At 37.9% G+C, this 21,236-nt stretch overlaps 1 protein-coding gene across 2 annotated transcripts in view; it reads left to right on the top strand.

Moving 5' to 3' along the window:
• SMC1B (structural maintenance of chromosomes 1B) overlaps window positions 1-21,153 on the top strand; it is a 30,715-nt gene extending 9,562 nt beyond the window's left edge. The window contains exons 10-25 of one of the 2 annotated variants that reach the window (XM_068190447.1): window positions 1,432-1,617; window positions 3,210-3,389; window positions 4,371-4,517; window positions 5,102-5,239; window positions 5,733-5,849; window positions 8,342-8,448; window positions 9,216-9,357; window positions 10,135-10,280; window positions 11,383-11,536; window positions 12,928-13,026; window positions 13,919-14,075; window positions 14,839-14,993; window positions 16,352-16,503; window positions 16,907-16,976; window positions 19,577-19,687; window positions 19,928-21,153. In XM_068190447.1, coding sequence (XP_068046548.1) covers window positions 1,432-1,617; window positions 3,210-3,389; window positions 4,371-4,517; window positions 5,102-5,239; window positions 5,733-5,849; window positions 8,342-8,448; window positions 9,216-9,357; window positions 10,135-10,280; window positions 11,383-11,536; window positions 12,928-13,026; window positions 13,919-14,075; window positions 14,839-14,993; window positions 16,352-16,503; window positions 16,907-16,976; window positions 19,577-19,687; window positions 19,928-20,038 — 2,172 coding nt within the window. In that variant the 3' untranslated portion in view covers window positions 20,039-21,153. The remainder of the gene's footprint in view (window positions 1-1,431; window positions 1,618-3,209; window positions 3,390-4,370; window positions 4,518-5,101; window positions 5,240-5,732; window positions 5,850-8,341; window positions 8,449-9,215; window positions 9,358-10,134; window positions 10,281-11,382; window positions 11,537-12,927; window positions 13,027-13,918; window positions 14,076-14,838; window positions 14,994-16,351; window positions 16,504-16,906; window positions 16,977-19,576; window positions 19,688-19,927) is intronic. The other variant, XM_068190448.1, reaches the window with a different exon arrangement.
• Window positions 21,154-21,236: the final 83 nt, after the last annotated feature.

The following is a 21,236-nucleotide window of genomic DNA, read 5'->3' as shown; positions in this document are numbered from 1 at the left end:
AGAACCTCCTCAGAATATGGCAAGCATCTGATCCTATTGTTTTCTCCAAAGAGTAAGAAATTTGCTTTACAGCTACTCTTCAGAATTTTTTTCATCCAAGTTAGCAAGGTGGTGCAAAGAAATACAAGGCTTGATTGGCTTATCTCTTTTTGCTTACTCGTTGTTTTATATCCCTGTTTGAAAAGAACTGGATCAGATGGTGATGCCTTATTAGCTAAGGGAAAGTGGGCTTTGAGGAATATTCTGTGAATTTCCTGTAGGAACTGCAAATTTAAGAGTACATAGAGATGGGATGGCTTCTAACAGAAATGAGAAGTCAAATTTGTTACATAAACTATCCTGTTACAGGAAGGCTTAGTGCTGCCTGCTTCAGTCACCCTTGTTCCCACAGTAGTTTTCCTGACACCAGCATACTGAGGCAACATAGTTGTTTCTGAACTGCTGCTTAATGCTCAGGTGTACTAATTACAGATGAGTGAACACAACCTAAATCACAGGTTTAGGAAAAAAGGGTCAAGACACATTTTGTCTACTGGCAGAACTGAAGGAAATCTTTGTATTGGTCTTCTGGATTTCATGGGCAAAAATGGCAGAGAGCTTCTAAATGTTCTGTTCCTACATCCATCTTACAGATTTTGTTCTGTTAAAACATGCTTATAATGGTGGGTGAACACTGCAGGTACTAAAAATTATAAGAATAAAACCATAGATATGCAGGAAGAGATGGATTGCTACATGTCAAGAAGCAGGAAAATTGTTTTTGCATGAATTCAAAGAGGTAATTATGTCCAGAATGTGCATTGGTAGGTTTGGTCATTCAGAAAAAGCTCAACTCTGCCTATAATTACAGAAAAGAAATAGAAGTCTTTAGGGAGCAACAACGAATACAATTTTCTCTCTACAGGTGTTACTTCAACACATGGCAAAAGAGGCTTGATTATTTAGGCTATGCAGTACAAATAAAGTAGTTTTTTTTTCATGTTTCTTCATTTTTGGGTTGGAACTGGAATGGTACCTCTTGCTGCCATTTCGCAGGTTACTTACTTAGTGTTAGATACCACTAACACTTAGTAGGTGCCACTTAATTAGTGTTAGATACATTTTTACTGTCCAAAAAGCATGCTTAGCTAACTTTGTCATTCTGTTATGCTTCTAGAAGTGTATGAAAGAGATTCTCAGTAAAACATTGATATGTACCTGTAAGCTTAGAGAAAAAATGAAATCCTTTTAGATTCTGAATCCATACTTTATAAATTGGGTTGATGACTGCTAAGATTTCTGGTTTTTCTGATGTACAGCTGTTGTGAGAGAGTGCAGCTGGTAGAGCTGGTAGATACGTAAAAGTGAAGCGGTAAGAGGAAAATATATCTTGAATGCAAAAACATTTTTGATATCCAAAATACCAATATTTTTCTGTATTTTATTCTTCAGTTTGGAAGATTGCTTGACCTGTGTCATCCTATTCATAAAAAATACCAGCTTGCTGTTACCAAGGTATTCAGCAAACACATGACTGCTATTGTTGTTGCCACTGAAAAAATAGCAAGAGATTGCATTCGGTTCCTAAAACAAGAACGAGCTGAACCTGAAACTTTTCTTGCTTTGGATTACCTTGATGTAAGTATGTTTTTCCTTCTGTCATCAGCAAGCTAATACACTTGTAAGTCTTGATAGTGGCTCATTTAAGTTTATCTAGAATGAGCTGAAGTGTCAAGGCACAGGACGTGGGAAGTGAATTTTGTGTTGGCCTGCTTTGCCAGCCTGCTGAGGTCCCTCTGGATGGCAGCATGACCATCTGGCATATCAGCCATTCCTTTCTTCCCAAAGGAAGCCATTCCTTTGTTGTTTGTGATCAGCAAATGCTGAGGGTACATTCTTCCCTATCATCCAGATAATTAATGAAGACATTAAACAGGATCAGTCCCAGTATTGGCATGGCTATCTACTGGCCTCTAACTGGAGTTTGTACTACCAGACACCACCCTGGGGTTGTCTGTTCAGACAGTTTTCATTCACCTCGCTGTTCATCCAGACCCTCTCCATGATGATCTTAGGAGAGGCAGTGTTAAAAGCTTCTCAGTAGTCTAGGTAGATACTACTGACTGTTCCCCCCTGGTCTATCAGGCCAGTAGTTTTAATTGTGTCAGGCTGCTGTTGATCATGCATGACTGACTTGGTGAATCCATGCTGACTACTTCTTCAAGATTTTGTGTTGGTGCACCCGGAACTAGTTTCTAGGATAAGTTGCTCTATCACCTTTTCTACTATCAACATGAGGCTGACTGTCCTGTAGTACCTTGGGTCTTCCTCCTTGCCCCTCTTTGGGCACAGGAGTGACGTTTGTTTTTCCCTAATCCTTAGGAAACTCTTTCAGTTGCCACGATTATTCAAAGGTACGTTGAACGTGGCCTTGTAATGGCATCATTCAGCTCTGCTGGTTGCATCACACCAGGGCCCGCACATTTACATGCATGCAGTTTGCTTAAGGTTGCCTGACCTGATCCTCTTCTTGCAAGAATACGTCTTCCTTGTTCTAGGTTCCCCCTTGGGCTCCTGCCTGTATTCCCAGAGGCTAGTCTTGCAAGTAAAGACTGAAGTGAAAAGAATTCAGTACCTCAATCTATTCTATATGCTTTATCACCTCCTCATCCTCACCCCATCTGTCCTTCCTATAGAGCCTGTATTCCTCTATAGCACTGCTCCAGCTATAGGAACTATCTGACCATGTCTCCTTTACCCCAAAAATCATATAATCACAGACTGGCTTGGTTTAGAATGGATCTTAAAGCTCATCCAGTTCCACCCTTGCCATGGGCAAGGACACCTTCCACTAGACCAGGTTGTTCCTACCCCCTGGCCTTGAAAACTTGCAAGGATGGGGCAGCCACAGCTTCTCTGAGCAAGGTGGTAGCCCTGCAACTGCATGCACATCTTGAACTCTCTTGCTTATTCTCCATGCATTGGTGTCCTTTGATTTGATTGCACAGGTTATACAATTGTATCTTAATGCCATCATAAATAGTAATGCAATAGGTTATGCAGATTGAAGGACAGTGGTGTACATAGAACATAAACCTCAGGTCTGTTTCTGGTCTTGCAGTGGTTGAGCTCCCTGTTGCATTGATCTGTATGTCCTGTCCCCAGACTGCTCAGATTTGGACATGCTTTGCTTTAACATGGATTCTAAACACTGCTTGTTTGCTTTACAGGTTAAACCAATTAACGAGAAGCTAAGGGAGATAAAAGAGGCTAAAATGATGGTGGATGTTGTACAAACACAATTCGCTCCACTGAAAAGGGTGATTCAGTTTGTGAGTGGGAATGCTTTGATCTGTGAAACAGTTAAGGAAGCAAAACACATTGCATTTGATGGACCAGTAAGGTTGAAAGTAAGAAGCCAAAGTTTGTTGCAGACATTTTTCATTGCAGTTATGTGTTTGATGCCATTAAATAATTCTTCTGTAAACATGCTGGAGTATTGCAGATAAACACAGAGTGGGTACTCTGCTGTCTAATCCCACAGAAACAATCATTATCTACTTCCCTTGGCTGTTTTTTCCCCTCATAGTAAGTTGAAGGGTTTTCCTGGGAAAAGGCAAATGAAAGGATAGTTAGTGTCCAAATACAGGTCTTGTTATGGTCCTTGTTATGAGGAGTAGGAGGGATGAATAATCATGCTTCTAAAACTGTCTGATTTAAAAACACAGACTTTATCTTGCAAGATTTTCTTTGAAGAAATGCTTTCAAAATTCTTTAAAATATCTGCCAGAATATCTTGGTTGTAGATATGGATTATCTTAAGGACTGTAAGCTTCTCTGTCACTTCCTGCAGTTCTTTCTTCTTATTCCTGTCTCTATTGCTGCTGGCAGTATTTTATTCATGTAATAAACCTTCTAAAATTTGATTGAGAGCTTTAAGTTGAAGGTGAGTGTGAAGTCATTTTTACTTGAAATAAAGTAACAGAAATACCCATGTTCTTTACAAAAACTTACACTTCACAAACAAGCTGTTTGCCTTTACTCTGTTACCATGTTGCTTGGTCTGTTCTACCAAGTTTAAAAGGTGTCTGTTCTATGCCTTTTAAGTGCAAGTGTATACACAAGTGGCTATATGCAAGGAAATGATGCAATTTCATTTTATTTTCTGATCAGCTGTAATAATACCAAAATGTGATTACTCCTAAGAAGGAACAGACTTTCTCTTTGCTTCAAATGCTTCAAGTTAGCAGGTTTGGAAGAGAAAAGAAAAACTTGAGTCCAACTCAAATGAGGTTGTTACTTGTTTAACTACCATATCTTGGGCACTAGTGCATGGGATATTTTGGCTGGATTTTTTTCATATTTGTTAGGATATAACTTATTTTTTCCAGACAGTGTCTCTTGATGGAACTTTATTTTTGAAATCTGGAGTGATTTCTGGAGGATCAAGTGATTTAAGATTTAAAGCTAGATGTTGGGATGAGAAAGAAATTAGTAAAATGAAAGAAAGAAGAGATAGCTTGATTAATGAGTTAAAGGTAGGTCTCTTAAAAATCACTTAATTGCAGAAGTCATGCTGTGTCTAACTTAATTGAGCTCTGGGAAGGTGATTTTCTACAAGTATAATTTGCAAAGCTTCTAGAAGCTGCAGACAGGACATAATAGCTGTTCATCCTCTTCTAGTTAATAATGAACTCTGCATCTCAGTTCTTAGATGTGGTTCTCAGCTCACAGGCAGAAATACAGGACAATACTGTTGGTCCAGGCTCCCTCCAGGAAAATGTTAAGAGTACCTGAAGGCTTGTAATGAAAATGACAATGTGGTTGTGTAAACATGGAATGTTGGCATGAACCAAAACCTGCCAGTGTAAAATTATTTGTCATACCTTTAGTATTGGCTTTTTTTAAGAGGGGGAGTTGTAATATAATCTGCAAGTGGATACTTTCTTGGGAGAACTGAATCCATTACGATATTAATATTGAATATGACCTGTGCTATCAGCCTGTACCTTGAATGAGGCCTACGTCAGTGAGGCTAGCTTTAACATCTAAAAAAACCAATTATTTTTCAAATAGTTCATCTCTTATTTAAAAAGCTTTTTCTCCAAAAACACTCTCCCAGGACTTAATGAGGATCAGACGGAAGGAGGCTGACTTGAAGCAATTGCGTGCTCAGTGGCAAGGAACTCAGACACGACTTAAGTATTCACAGAGTGAATTAGATCTTATTAAAAAGAAACATCTTGCTAATCTCTTCATGGTATAATATTAAGTCTTTATAATTGTCATATTTAATAATTGTATTGTTTTAAACTGCAAATACTGGTCAAGTAATGCTACTTCCTTACATAGTTTTTTAAATTCAATTAAAGTTTTACATGCAGCAGTTACAATTGAGGAATTGATAACATATAAAAAACAAAGATTGCAGAGTACTTTACATGAGGCTTTTTCTATTGTGGTTTAAAACTTGGGTTTCTGGTAAGCTTGGTTTATCATCTAGTAACCTTCAGAAGTCTGTAAGTCGAAGTGCACTTTGTGGTACTTAGTTTTCTTTTCCACTTGTTAAAACTATAATTGTTAAATGCAAATTGGCAGTAATAGTGGTTAAGTGCCATTTGAGAAGAAAATATTTAATGTTTTTAATTAGAAAAAAAACAGTTAACCTGGAACAGAGCTGTCCCTTAATTTCTTAATTTAGGAAGTTGATTATCCTATTGAGAAAGATTACCATATTTTTCCTTTCTATCTAGGAAAAATCAAAACTGGAAAGTGAACTGGTAAATATTGAGGCTCAGCATGATATGCTGAATGAAGGAGTAGTACAAAGAAAACTAAAAATAGAAGAGTTTCAGAAAAAAATTAACAAGGTAATGCCTTCTGTCAGAGCTTTGAGAGCTTATGTTATTAGGGTACAGAAGCTTAAGTTTTAGTGATGTTTAGAACTGGACAACTTTTTACTTCATAAACTGCTTTGTCAACAAGGCTTGTACGTTATTCCAGTAATCTCTCCACATCCTCTACCTTTCTTACCAAGGTAGCTGTGAACAGACAATGTTAGTGTATATTAGTCATGGCTTTGCAAATCAGTTTCCTTAAAATTCTGTTACTGTCAAGTGTTGAACACAAATCCAACCAACCAAATCCATCTATGTCTCAAGTAGATGAAGCTTTGCGTAATGTATATAGCTTTCTAGAACTGAAAACAGTACTCAGCACTGCAAGAGGGCTTTGTTCTGAACTCTGCAGGTGACATGTCTGGGGGATGGCCTGTCTGCTTGGAAAGTAGATGAAAAATAGCATAGTCTGAAGGTTCCTTTCTCTTGGGAAGTAGCCAGTATGTGTTCTTGATTTTTCTCTGAGCTCTGATTACCCTGGAAGAGTGGCTGAGGGGTGTGTGATGATTATCAGCAAGTTCCTATATCACTGTTTTGGGGGGTTTGTTTGTTTCTGTAGAGGTTTTCTTTTTGTGATTTTGTTGTTTGGTTGTGGTTTTTTTTTTTTTTTTCTGGGTGGGAAGAAGATTCTTTCGGGGTTTTTGCAGGTTTTTGGGGGTTGTTTTGCTATTTAGTTGGTTTTTTAAAGACCACTGTATACCTATATTCAAGTCCAGTTCATGGAAGATGAAGCTAGCCTGTGATATAACTTAAGTGTTCTGTGCTCACCCTCTCTTTTGAGGTGTTGGTGATGGAGAATATGGAGCTCCTGTTCTATCCCTGTCTGACCAAATTGATTATCCGTTACGGTACTAAACAGCTTTTGTCTTTAGAATCTGCTCCTGTCTGCTTCCAATCAGCAACAGGAAAAGTTCTCTATGATATGTGATCCACCGCTTAGGTTTCTCAGCTGTTTTTTTTGTGTAGACACTTTGGCCCTCTCATCCCTCGGTTTCCCTGTTTACTAATTTTATTAATCTTCCAGTTTCAGAACAGTTCATACAGACAGTGGACAGATTGTAGAGCAGGGTTGTCATGAAGAGACTAAAGGCATTCAGTGAAGGGAATGTTAGTAAAGCCTAATGTGATGCCAAGAGGGGTTTCCTGCTGTGCTCTGCTAGAATAGGCAGTAATTGACCTCTTGGGGAAATAGGCATCTCATCCCTACCTGTGTTTTGAAGCTGCCTTTGTTCCTACTCTTGTCAAATAAAGAAATCTGGTATAAGCTGTGGAAAAATGGTACTGCAATTTTATCTGGAAAATACACAGCCCAGGACTTAGGTGCTGGTGTAAATGTATATTGTTGGAGAAGGAGACATTCCTCATCACTGGCTGCAGTAACTCAGGCTGCATTGTACATCTATAATTTAGTTCCTGGCTTCTGACCCATTCTCATCAGTCAGTCTGGGATTAATCCATGACTGGAATTCTACATGTAAGAACAAGCCAAAATTGCTGCCTGTTCTCTGTCTTGCTTGGGGTACAGGCATGAGGGAGTGCAGATGCCTGTCATCTGCAAACACTGAGGAAGTCATTGATGGTTAACCATGTAAGAATTCCAGATACAAGAACTTTTCTTTTGGTTCTTCTGAAAAAACAAAAATGTAGAGGCTATCATTTGGAACCAATCATCAGTTTACAAAGAGTAGTGTAACTTGGATAGTATAACTTGGTTTGATGTAGTATTTGATACCTGGCTAAAAAATCCTGAATACTAAAACAATATAAATAATACCAGGCTTTGACCTGTAAAGTTCTATTAAAATTTTGTTCAGTCCATTGGTTTTCCTTTTAAATAGGAAGTTATAGGAATGGACTGTTGCTATTTCTTCTTCAGTCCAGCCATACACACTGTACCTAGTATTTGCCTGCCTAAATTTTTTAAAATATTTAGAATTGGTTTTGACTAATGCTTTTGTTAGTGTATGTACACTGTATAATTAGGAAATGAGCTATTCCATGGCAGAGTTTTTGCTATGACTTTTCTATAAACAGAGCATAATAATTTATATTTATGGATCTCTTGAAAGGATTCAAATAAAGAGCTGAACAACAACTCCAAGAAGTCTAGTGTATCTGATTAGTGTGCTGTCTAGCTCTCTCTTCCTCAGCTGTCTGGGAACAGGCAAAACCAGGGAAGCTGATTACACTGTGATGACTTCTGTCTTTGGAATAACCAGGTGCTGTCAAGAAGAGCTTAGATTGGACTTACACTGGGTAGATCACAGGCACATATGCCTTATGTCTGGCATTTGGCGTGAAACTGTTATTTGAAATTTTCAAGTACAAATTACTCCTCAATAGTTGTTAGCTATTTTCTTGAAGTACCTTAAAAATCTAGTCTGTAGCATGAAGTGATTGAATATTTTACATCTGTGAGTTGCAAAATAGTATAATCATTTTTTGTTCCATTTCTGTTTTCAAAGGTTGAAGATGTTGTTTTCTGGGAATTCTGTGAAGAAATTGGTATAGAAAATATTCGTGTGTATGAACAAGAGCATGTGAGACAACAAGAGGAAATTGATAAGAGAAGGTGGTTTATGTCACTGAAATGTAAACCAGTTTGGTATTAGATTGGGCACACTGGTACTGGAGAAACTCCCTCACAGGAAATAACACAAAGTCACAGGAGAATGTAGAAGGTTCTCCTTGTTGCTGTTAGTTAGGCCACTGCTGTAGATCAGTTAGACAAGGATTAGTTAGATCACTGCTATGGTTTGGGTTTGTTAGAGTCGGCGACAGCTTGCAACAAATTTGAAAGGTAACATTTATTGTTTTGGTAGCACTATTGTAAAAAAATAAAAGATAGTTTTTTAATACCACATCGTGAAATGGCACTGTCCCAGACTGAGAATAGTATGAACAGTCACTCGCGTGTGAAAAAATCTTAAGGAAAACTGGGTGTAAGATGCAGGTGTTTGGTGTAGGATCATACTCTTGTAAGGAAGACAGATTCTTGAGTTTTTCACAGTCAACCTCAGCTAGTGTTTCTCTCATAGACACGTGTCATTGCACCACAGATTTCTATCTTAGAAGTAGAATGTTAAAATGAACTGATGGTTGAAGATCAAGTGTCACTTTCCATAATGATATGGTTATTTTCTATATTGTATTTGTTTAATCAGTATCACTATATTTTTGTGATTTCCCATATATTCACAGGATGTGGTGTAGTAGAATCAATGTAATGCAGATTTTTGTGTTCACGTAGAAGATACAATAGTAGTATCTAAATAGAGTCCAATCACAGTTAATAGCCTGCTTTGTAAGAAATGGTTTTAAATCCTGTACCTTGACTAGACTGGAGTTTGAAAATCAGAGGACACGACTGAACATTCAGCTGGAGTATAATTGTGATCATGTACAAAAATTAACAAATTCAGTCAGCAAGTTGAGGGAGACAATTCATAAAGATGAAGCTGAGATTATCAACCTACAGAAGGTAATAATAAAAACAGTTCCTCTGTCTTTGTAATTCAATACATTCTTTCCTTTCAGTTCCAGTTTTGAATAAATGTAGTTGATGCTGTGGATTAATTTTTCAAGGGGTTAATTCAGGGTTGACTTTGTAATTGTTTAGAAAAATGCAGATGCATATTGCATTTTAACCTTGGAATAAACTTCCATTTTTGGATGCTTATTTATTATTAAAAATAAGCTTACTAAAAGTTAAGTTTTGGATTACTGTCTGTACAGTATTATTTTATACTTTGTTCAGTTAATGTGTTCTATTGATATGAAAAGGCAGCATACAACTATAGAAAACCAGCAGTATGTGGCTCAGATTCAGAAAAGATTTTACAAATAAGATCAAGCAACTCTGGTGCTTTACATCTTTAAGCTACTCTGCAGCCACTAATACATTTGAAATAATGCTATGAAACCAATATAGATTTTTAGTTGAAGTAATATGGATGGGTTCCTCCTTCACAGTGTTCTTTACCCTGTACTGTGCTGATGGTGCTTGTTAAAGAAACATGCTTGTGCTTGTTCACAGAAAAGGGAAGGAGAAGATATATGCTTTGAACAAAAAACAAAAAGTGAAATGTATAATACTGTTACAAGCTGGGGGGAAACGCCCCCCTGCCCAGTGCCTTTCAGATCATCACTGTAACACATTTGAATGTAACAGGTTGAGAATTTAACTCCTTTTTTCTGTGTAGTAGAGATTCCGGATCTAGATCCTTGGGAAGTTTAAAATCTAAATATTTCTATGCAGGATGAAGAAAAGCTTCTAAAAAAAGTTAATGAACTTCTGGAGGAGCAGCAACACCTTAAGGATAGACTAAGTGCTCATAAATCTGAGCTTACAAAAAGCCAAAATGAAGTTGAAGAGTGCAGAAAGATGATGTTAACTCTTAATAGGTAACTCCTACTCCTGGGAAGATGAATAAAGGGATAATATTTAGAAAAGATTTACTGATTACATGTTTGGATTTATCTTGTTTTGTTTTCTTGTGAAAGATGTATTAGAGGCATAGTGATTTTCATCTACAGTGTGCCTTAGTTTAACAGTGTTTCTAATTCAGTGTGTGAAGGAGAATATTTCAAGAGGGCCATCCCATAAACCATACAGAATTATTTTACTATCTACCTAGTCTTAGGTCTCACTGTGACTTCTGACCACAGATCTCTCATCTCTTGTTGTGAATATGTAGTAGCTTAGAGTTTTGTTGGTGGCAGGTGACGTTCCCTCATAGTTTTGCAGTTTATTTTGAGTCGTACAGTGGTCTGATTAATGGGAACGTTTTTATTTTCCAATTTCATTGTTATTTTTCCAGACTTTTCATATGTTGGATAACTTAAACTAATACAAACTTTAGGTCATTTTTTCTCCTATTTTTATATTAAATCAACTCCTTTGTGGACAGTTTATACTTCATTTCTGTTGTGCTTTCTTATTATTGATGTCCCTTAAATGGAAGTCATTGGTATGTTTAAAAACCCCATCACATTGGCATGGTATGGCTCTGTAAATTTGGGGAATTTTCTATAAACTCATGACTGTATGCCTAATAATTTATGTTGTGTATAATTTTAAGTGTTTCTTCTGATGGTAACTTGATGCTACCAGAGGAATTGGTTGCAAAGAATCAAGCTGTTTCAGGGAGAGTAATGATAAAAGATACTTGGTTACATGTTAAAGGATCAAATGTCCATACATGTTCACTAGAGCTGAACAGAACAGAGGTAGTCTGTAATTAGGAAAGATGGGTATTTGAATGTGCTTTTAAGTGAATTTGGCAGTGTACTGAGACTGAGGCTCCCTCTGGAGTAATTCAGGAAATGGAGGAGATGGCAGAAGTACCATTTTCCTTTATGTTTGATGGGGGCTATTGAAGAGGAAACAGCCCTCTTGGTGCTTGGAATCTGTTTTCTATGCTGTATTTATCATGCTGTTTTTTATGCATGTTATTAACAGTGATGTTTCCACTCTTGAGTTGTTTTGTGCCTTTTATGTATGTAGAGAAGCCACAAAGTTGCAGAGGGAAGCTACAGCTCTAGAAACCTCACTGGAAGAGATGAGATTAAGGAGACATAATCTCCTGCTTGAATGCAAGGTGCAGGACTTGAAAATCGAGTTACTGTCTGGATCACTGGATGACATCAGTGAAGTAGAGGTACTTAAAGTGTTTACAGAAGACAGATATCATGGAGGAGCACTTATTCATAAATTTAATTTTTGTTTCCTTACAGGACTGTTTCTCTTACATAGTGATGATCAAACCAATACACTCTCTTTATGTGATCAGGTCTCTTTCATTCAAAAGAAGGATTTATTTTTATTTTTGTAGACAGAAATACTGTTTGCAGGTATTTTTGCTTGTGCTTGAAACATAGTCTCATGAAATATGTAAAATCTTGTACAAGAAAATTGGTATGAAGATAAATAAGAGGATACACGGGTCAGTTTAGAAATGTAAATAAATATGGCATGTGCAAGGGTTGAGATCATATTTGGTCTATCACCCATAATACAAATGCTGTATATTAAATCATCCTTTTGTGTTCAGTAGATGTAGATATTCACAGAAATCAGGGATAGGCTAAAATAGAAACATTGCTTCTGTCTGATGACTGCCCTTATTACTTGTCTCCATCTTCCCTCTTTTTCCAACATGCCTTTTGTGAGGAGAAATAAACTTTCTGCTCTATTACAAAAGAAATGATCTGTGGGTTTTGAAGAACTTGTAAAACAAATTTGTGAATTTGGAAGGAGTCTTGTTGAACCCATTCCTTAGAAAAGTATTTTTGCTGGAGGATAGGTGTGAACTGGACAGTGGACAAAATGCTGGCAGTGGGGTGGGCAGTTTGTGAAGGGGAAGAGCAAGAGCTGCCAATGATCCGAGGATGTAGGAACTCAGGTCTCACTGTTTCTGAATAAGGAGGAGAGGAAACCAAGGAGGGGAGCAGAAGGCATAACAATGTGGATTCTTAATTAGCCTCACAGCAAAGACCAGCAAGATTTTGTTCAGAGAAAAAATCTTCGTGGGAAAGGGGTCTAATAATGAGAGATAGCACATGTTTCATTTGAGGGAAAATGGCTGTTTGAAATTCAGGCAACAGGGAGTACAAGATTCTCTGCTTGTGCCATACAGAACTGAAGCTCCTTCATTCTTTTGAGTTTGAGTGGAAGAAATGCCTCAGCTTACACACTTCAGCCTTCCCTTGGAAGGGATTGAGGTATTAGCGAGTGTACATCTTTCCAATCAGGAGATTTACAGTATGTACAGTGTTGTAAATATGTAATAAACAGGTTGCTGCTGCTTTTAACATAGCTTCAAGCTGAGTTTAGTAGATGTTTTCATCTTTATTTCACAGGTGTGTGTTAATTAGGCTCATGAGATCTTAAATGTTCATTCCATTTGGGCCAGGGGAAGACCCATGGATTACATATACCTCGTACCATGTTACCACTGTCTCTTAATTTTTAAAACCTTTTAATGAATTAGTTTTACGGTTTCAAAGTTAACTGTTGTATTTCTGAACTGGAATGTACTTCATCTTGCAGCTAGGAACTGAAATAGAAGGCACCCAGACTCTATCAGGCATCTATGAAAGGGAAGAAGGAATTCAGATAGACTACAGCACCCTAGACATTGACTTAATGGTAATCTTTTCTGTCTGAAATTATTAGAGATGGAGTGTCTGATTTTTATTTTTGTAAAAGGTATTTTATTTTTTGTTTATTTTGTTCTTCACCCTTCACACTACCAAGTGTCTTTAACCACTGCCAAGCTGAAGTGCATGTGTATGTATGCTCTGGTTTTGTACTCATGATGTAGCATTGATGTGTGGGATTTCTAGATAGGTCAGTTTCCCATATAACAGGCTTTAACTTATAGCTTATCTGAACCACAAAAATGGAATTGAGAGACTTAATACAGCCTTGATTTTTTTTTTTCCATTTTCCTTCTTTATATTCCGCCTTGAAGTTGCAACTTTGTATGTTAAGGCTCAAAATACAGAACCCAAGAGTGGCTGAGGGAGATTGTTTGCCTGCTATTTGTGGTATTTGCAGAGGCTGAGGCTTCCCGTCCTTCCCTGTCTAACAGCCCATTAGGTCACATTTTCTCAGCAGGTTTTGTAATTTTTTTTTCCTTTTTAATCTTGAGGAAAATAGTTAAATGTCAGGGGCTAAGCACAGAACAAAGGATGAAGAAGAACTTATCAGAAGAACATCAGTAGAACTTATCTCAAAGAATTCACTGAGAAGCTCCTTTTTAAAAATCAAGGAGTGAAGCACTAATCCTGCTCCTGTGTTCTATTTTAAAAAGGGAATCGAGGGAAAATAATTGGCTTCCTGTTTTTTAAAATCTTGGGGAAGGCCTGGTAGACTCATTGCAAGAAATAAGACCTGTGTGGCATTTTTAGTTGTGTTTCAAGTTAAAGCTGTTAATGAGTGGGGTAATTGTTTCAGGAACCATGAGTGCTTGCTGTATATATTGAAATGTCTTGGCCTAATAGCAAATTCGATTGCTCTGTTGGTTTTTATTCTTTAGGAACTAGAATCTGATAAAGATATAGAGGGTCATGTGAAGCAAATGCAGCAGGAAATCAAATCTAAAGAGGTCACATTAATGAAGACAGCTGCTCCAAACCTGAGAGCAGGAGAGAAGTTACTGATAGCTCGGGACAAGTTCCAAGAATCGATAGACGGTAACACTGAGTCTTTCATGTCGGTCTCTTTTATGATTCCCCCCTAATTGAAATTCCTCTTCTTGGGGTTGGTCTTGCTGGCTTTGCCCATTTCAGATATTAAGGTATTTTTTTGTGCTCAACTGTTTATCCTCAGTTATCTTTTTAATTATATGTAAATAATTCATTAACATACATTTGAGTGTGGAGTAGTTTGTTGAAATACAGTTTGAATGATTGGGAAGATATTTGTTCCCCACATGACATCATAAAGTGATTTTACTTGCTTTCTGATAAGTACTAATTTTAATGTTAAAATTGCTTAAATTTTTCTTACATAAATGTAAGAAAAGGAAGGCCAACAGAAGGAACTGTTTATGTTGTCCAAAACTCACACATGAGCATTTCTGCCAAATGATTAGTATCTCCAGAGAGTTTTGAAGATATTAACAGTGTAAGAAATGTAAGGGGTTCTAGAGTTGTACCAGGTCAGTACTGGTGCTGCTTAGGCCTGCCTGGTTCCCAGAAGGAATTAGGAGAAGAATATTGTTCCTTGCTCCAGACAAATGTGGCACAGAGCAGATTGAATACATCACAACTTTGCTGGTTTGTGGGTCTTGCATTGGAAATCTGGAAGGAAACTCACACTATATTGGTATGTTCCTTTTTCTGCAATAAGTATTTTCTTTGATGCTGTTCATAGTAGCCAGTATATATTTGTTACGTGTATTTGCTCAAAGACTTCTTAAGGAGTAATTCCTGTGATTTTATTTTTTTTCCATAGCTTTTGAGACCAGCAGAAAGGAGGCCAGAACATGCAAGCAGGAATTTGAAGAGGTGAAAAAAAGAAGATATGACCTATTTAGCCAGTGCTTTGAGCATGCCTCCATAGCCATTGACAGGATCTACAAGAAGCTTTGCAGGAACAGCAGTGCTCAGGTGTGTGTTTGCGCAGGGGGTGTGCCTTAAAGGATGCTTTGTTACCTGGAATAAAGTAACAATTGTGGTTTCCAAAGACAGTCTCAGACCTCAAGAAGAAAATCACGGAAATAAAGACTACAGAAGTTTAGGGTCAAGAAGGAATAGGCAATAAGCCTAAGTATGCTTGACATTAGACGGAGAGAGGTAATCTGTGAGCAAAACTGGGGACTTTTCAGCTTGGCTTAGTTTAACTCTTTGCTTTTAGCAGACTTGTAAATTATCAGAACACAAGTGTGAAATGTAATTGAGTACTTCAGTTAAAAATAACATTGGTTTACACATCAAGTTACAGTAATAATAATCATTAGTACAGACAACTGAAAATCATAAATCAGTGCTAGTGTTTTGTACAAGGTCATGAAGCACCTTCTTCCCCACTTAAATATTTAGAAAACATAAACAGACATAATATGTTTATAACTTTTAAGAAATATGTAGAAAAATTCTCTCACAATTATCATTGTTACTGTTCCTGTGTTAATACCGAAAGTCGAGAGGGAGCTCCCAAATGCTTTGGTTATGTCAAATTCCATAGACTTCCATAAAAGTTTAAAGGATTGAACTCTTGTCTGTCTTAAGATTTTGTTTTTCTTCAGCATGTTGTGAGCTGGTTTGATTTTCTTCCATGATACCTGTGATCTGAGAGGAGACATTTGAAATGAGGGTTAAGTAAGGAAGTTTCTCTTACCTGTCTCCACTTGTGCAGAGGGGAAGAGTCAGTAATATTTTGTCTCTTCTATTGATGAGAAAAAGAAACCATCTAGCAAGGATCTTACCCATCATACCTTTAGTGGTCAGGGAAAATGGTGGTTCCTTTAAAATAATGCTTTTAAATTTTGTCCCTGGGAACCAAGATACAAAGTACAGAAAAAGACTTAAGTACAAAGCAGTCTTTGTCCAGCTTAAAGCTAGGTTCACCAAGAAAAGGCAATTTTGCAAATACATTGTTGTCTAGGCCAAAAAAAAGAAATCTGCTTTTGAAGTCTAACATTTTAATAATTTAAAAAAATCAAAGGAGTTACATAAAAGTGATAAAATCAAGTTTGTTTAGTAGTTGAAAGTCTGGAAATAACAAATATGTGGCACCATTTCCATACTGGTTTTGTTACTGAGCCTCTTGGTTCCCAGTTTGTTAACAAAACCATATTCTCCAGGAACTGGATACTGCTGCTCGCAGAATGGATGAACATCTTCCCTAAAAGGGAAGCAAACTCACTGGTTTCCTCACTAGTTCAGGCAGTATTTAAACCTAAAAAATACCCATATAAATAATTTGACAAATCTCAGTATTAACAATTAAATGTATTTGTTTCTAGGCCTTCCTTAGTCCGGAAAATCCTGAGGAGCCCTATCTGGAAGGCATTGGCTTTCACTGCGTGGCTCCGGGCAAGCGCTTTATGCCAATGGACAGTTTGTCAGGAGGGGAAAAAACAGTGGCAGCCCTGGCTCTTGTGTTTGCTGTACACAGGTAAAAGAACTGTTCTGGGACTATCCAGGGGAGAAAAAAAAAAAAAGTGTTAGGGTACTCTCCAAGTATGTGGCTAAGTAGGTGATAGAAAGAGACAATCTTATGCTTATACACATGTTAATTCTGCTAATGGAGTGTTCAAGCATTGCTGAAGTCTTTATTCTTTATCTGTCTTGACTTTATATATTTAATCTAGAATTTCATGTTAATTAAAAATATTAACTGTTAATTTCTTGTCTATTATTTAATATTGAATATTAAATGATATGCAATTATTTAATTACAATAAAATAAGAATAATATTGCAAAATACTATCAACTTTATTTATGGATTAAGTAAGTAATTAGAATGTTGATTAACATTTTGGTATCTCACTGCAAAATACTGTCTTGTCTTCTACAGCTTTCGTCCAGCTCCGTTTTTTATTTTGGATGAGATAGATGCTGCACTGGACAACACAAACATTGATAAAGTAAGTTGCTCTTTTACCCACAATATCTGGTACCTTTTGTAAAAGGGTGGCTACTTCCATTGCAGGGTGTTGGAATACAGAGACTGTTTAGCCTGACTGAATCAGTTTTAAATTAGATTGGATTTAGGGCTGAAGTAATGAGTCTGAGATACAGGAAAAATTTAAATTCCTTAATCCAAGTGTGTTTGATTGGTCTCTAAATTGTGAAGGTGAGAGGAGGTGGTGAGGAGTGTGAAGGTGTGCAGGTGTGTTGTGTAACTCCTTGTGGCACAGTGTGACCTGGAGGGCACCTGGGAATTGTCCTGCTTGGAATTGGTAAGGCCTTGGAGTTCCCTTGGCTCCAAGAAGTAGCAAGGAGTGTGTCTGTATGTGGAAACCAAGTCATTCTGCCACTGGAGTGTTAAATGTAATTAGCTTAGTAACTATTTTTGCATTGGCACCAATTAAGCTGCTGCTCCAATCATTTTAGTCACATGACTTTTCTTGATTAAAACACCTTCCTGCCCTCTTAATTTCTCTTTCCCTTTTTGCCAGTAACTGTTCAATGTAACAAGAACTGAGGCTGGAGCATAAATAGCAGAGATTGCAGCTGTGGATGGCAGCCCCTGGGAGGGGGAGGCTCAGAACAGTAAGGGAGGATTCCTCCCTTTTCTAGGGAGGAATCCTAAAGCTCACCACATATGCCTAGATTTTCTTCTGTGGAAGCATTCTTTTTCAGAACAGTATTTCTACTAACATTACTGCTAACGTCAGTCTTGGTAGAGCCTAACAAACAAAAGCAGTTGTTTAAACACCAAATATTTTGGCTTTTCTCCTGATGGCATTAAGTGTGATGTGCCAAGTACTCCAGAGTTTGCTTGGAGGGTACCTCTGGAATAGACAGCTGAAAAGCTCTACCACTTGTGCCTGCCAGATAGAATTCAATTCCTTCTTGGAGATTACTGACTCACTGTGAGAGGTTTCTGAACCTATTTAATTCCCTAAATAATCCTTCGGCTACAAGTCCACAAGAGTTACCCAGGTCCTGAAGTTGTTTTAGCTTGCTGCAGTGTGTTTCAGCAACATCAGATGGGATGTAGTGGGGCTATAATGAAGATCCCTAAGGAAGTTTTAGGGTTTGGCTCTCAGTGACATGATTAAAAATAAGATTATACATCACACAGCACCTCTGTGAGCTGAGTTTCTATCAGATACTGCTCTGCTTATAAGTCTCATTGGGACCACTCTAAGATGTATTCTGGCTGAATACAAGTATTGTGTTTTCTGTGTGTTACTCTTTCTGGGCTCAGATGTCTCAAGGCTGGTGACTTGGAGAAGTGCAGGCTGACTCCAGGCGTTCTTTTGCTGTTACACCATTTACTTCTGAACTTCACATTTCTGCTTTTTGTGGAAGCTGTGGTGTGTCAGGATGAGCACTGTCCATCTCTGCAGCTGTCTGGGGTGGCTGGCTGGTGTGTTTCCTGGCTCTGTCTGGAGCTGGCCACAGACCCTTACCCGGTTGTTACCTGGATGACTTTATTGATCCAAATAAGTTTCAGTTGCAGTTAGACTTGCCCCAGTCCTGTACACATTGCATGAAGGCGAGGACTTCTGGGATGTTGCCAGCTTTCCATATAGGCTACCTATGATGCATTAACAGAGCTGATAATGATTAATAGAGTGCACTAGGCACTTTGCTGCACTTTGCCTTTCTGAGGAGGCTCATTCTGCCTGGCTTTATGCCGAAGGATGTGCTGGGCACCATTCTTGTCAAAACACTGGAAACAAAGAGGTGATTTTGCCTCTATGCACCTGGATTACTCAATCCAAACACAGCTAAAATTAAATACTGCAAGTGAGCAAAACTGATCTGTGAAAGTTGTTGCTGGTACTCACTGGTATCTATTTTTTGTCCTAAGAAATTAATCGGTTTCTTTCCATTCTTTCATATTGATGATGTATTAAAGCAGATCTCTCAGTAATGGGAACTATACTCTGAAATTACTGTGAAGTTTGTAACTTACTAACAAGAGTTCTTCCTGTAACTTACTAACAGTTCTTCCAGTAAAAAAATTTCCATGTCATGTAGATAGAAGTGTGCAGGCAGAGGGCTCATTAAAAAGATACTGGTTTTCCTTTATGCAGCATTTAATTTATATTAGGGGAAATTGCAATCTCACCAGTTAATAACTTAAATTTTGTACCTTTAAGTTGCCTTATCATTGAGAAACTTGCTGCTGTCTGCAGTGAACTAATTTAAGATGATTATACAGCCAGTAGCAAACTTTTCACACGTTTAAAAAAAGTTATTTAGGGATTTCCACCTTCCTTTCTAGTTGTATAAAATAAAATTGTTATTCATGGGCACTGGTGTCTTTTTATAGCTTTATTCACTAGAATGAACCATTATTTTCTTAAATGCTTTCAGAAAGCAACACACCCGAGGGGTTGTCTTAAAACCATGCAAAATATCTGGTTTTTAAAACTGGTTTATTTCTCATTTTAGCAATCATGATGGAATTCTGCAGCTAGCACAGTTCAGTTCTTCCTTCACCATTCCCTAACAATTGCATTGTTTCAGGTTGCCAGAACTAACTGAAATACTTGGTTTCTTTCCAAAGGTCTCAAGTTTCATTAGAGAACAGGCACATGAACAGGTCCAAATGATAGTTATTTCCCTGAAGGAAGAGTTTTATTGCAAGGCAGATGCACTGATTGGAGTTTGTCCTGAGGTAACAACTAATTGTGGGTAAATAATGCATATGGGGTTGTTGAAGTGCTGGGTCACACCTGAAGTGTTGCTCCAGTGAACCAGGCACACAGTTGGTGGCTGGGTGTGTCCTGCTGTGCAGGTACCAGCTTTGGGGAACATCCTCTGGGGAACTCGAGCTCATGATTTCATCTCATAATTATGAAATGCTTATTTCACATACCAGAAGTGTGTTACATGGTCTGATCCTCCCTCTTCTCAGCACAATGAGATTATGTTCAGCCAAGTCCTGACCCTGGATCTTACCGAGTACCCAGAGGGGGAAGAGCAGGACACAGCAGAGAAGCCCAGCCATGGTTCTCTCTTCGAATAGTGCATGGATGGTATTAGCGCCAGGTGACAACAGGAACTGGGTTCACAGCTGACTGTTACAAGCCTGAGTTTGAATGTGGCTGTTAGAGGTTGACAGGGTAATGTTCACTTTTCATGTGAAGCAGTTTTGCAAAATATTAAGGGAATCAACTGCTACTCCTTGATGCAGTTTTGTTAAGGAGTGAGAGTCCAAGGCTATTTCTGAGGTGTGCACACTGGTACCCAAAGCTTTAATTCCAAATATTCTGGCTGTAAGAAGTGCTGCAGGTTCATTTCTGTAAGTAGAGTATCCCAAAGAACAAGCCTCTTGTTTTTCTTAGGAAAAGTCCATAGTGCCAGCATGCTGTTCAGGTGCTCACTGCTCCAGTCAGGACCTTTTGTGTTGTAGCTGCATCTATTTGCCTTCAGAACAGGATTATTTCCTCTTTTCTAAAACAGTAAGGTACTGGCATGTGTTCCTTATCTTGTTCATTATCACTCCTGTGACAATCAGAAATACTTCAGTTCTCCAATGCAACCTTACACAAGTATTAGTTAACTGTACAAAAACATGGGATGCAGCTCTAGAGCTGTTACATAACCTTGAAATATTTCACCTCTGAGCTATTTCACCTCGTACAGAAGTGGAAAGAATGAACCATGCCATAGAGGCAAATGAAATATATATCTATACATATAGAAATATATTAAAATGTAATGTTATTATGTAGCTGTCCCAGTACACTGAAGTTACTTTGCTAGCCATTTTTCATCTAAGCAGATGGAAGTTAATGAATTTTTCATCTAAAGTTGATGAAGTTGGGTAAAGAAAACTGAAAGATGGAATCACTTTATCTGGCTTATGTTCCACCTCTGTGTGTCCTGAAGAGCTTCCCTTGGTTTGTGGCTGTTAATAATTTTATCATACGTTCACAGAGCAGGTTCCTTTTGTCCTGTTGGTTGCTTACATATACCTACCTTTGCTGTGAGCCCTGGGCTTGTGCTGGGCCTGTGAGGATCCTGCCTCAGGGAGGAAGATTGTCTGAGCAGGAGTGTAACGTGTTTCACAGGAATATAGATGTTCATCAAATACTTGTGTTATTGCTACACTTCATTGAATAAAATAATTTACTCTGAGACATGAGTCAGCATCAGTGCCTTATTTCAGAATCTGGAAACACACATATTAGGAGATAAAACAACCCCTCCATCTTCTGCTT

The sequence above is a fragment of the Anomalospiza imberbis genome, chromosome 5, assembly GCF_031753505.1.
Source record: "Anomalospiza imberbis isolate Cuckoo-Finch-1a 21T00152 chromosome 5, ASM3175350v1, whole genome shotgun sequence".
NCBI classification, from domain to species: domain Eukaryota; kingdom Metazoa; phylum Chordata; class Aves; order Passeriformes; family Viduidae; genus Anomalospiza; species Anomalospiza imberbis.
The sequence above is the reverse complement of the archived record's forward strand: the minus strand, read 5'-3'. Positions and strand labels throughout refer to the sequence as shown.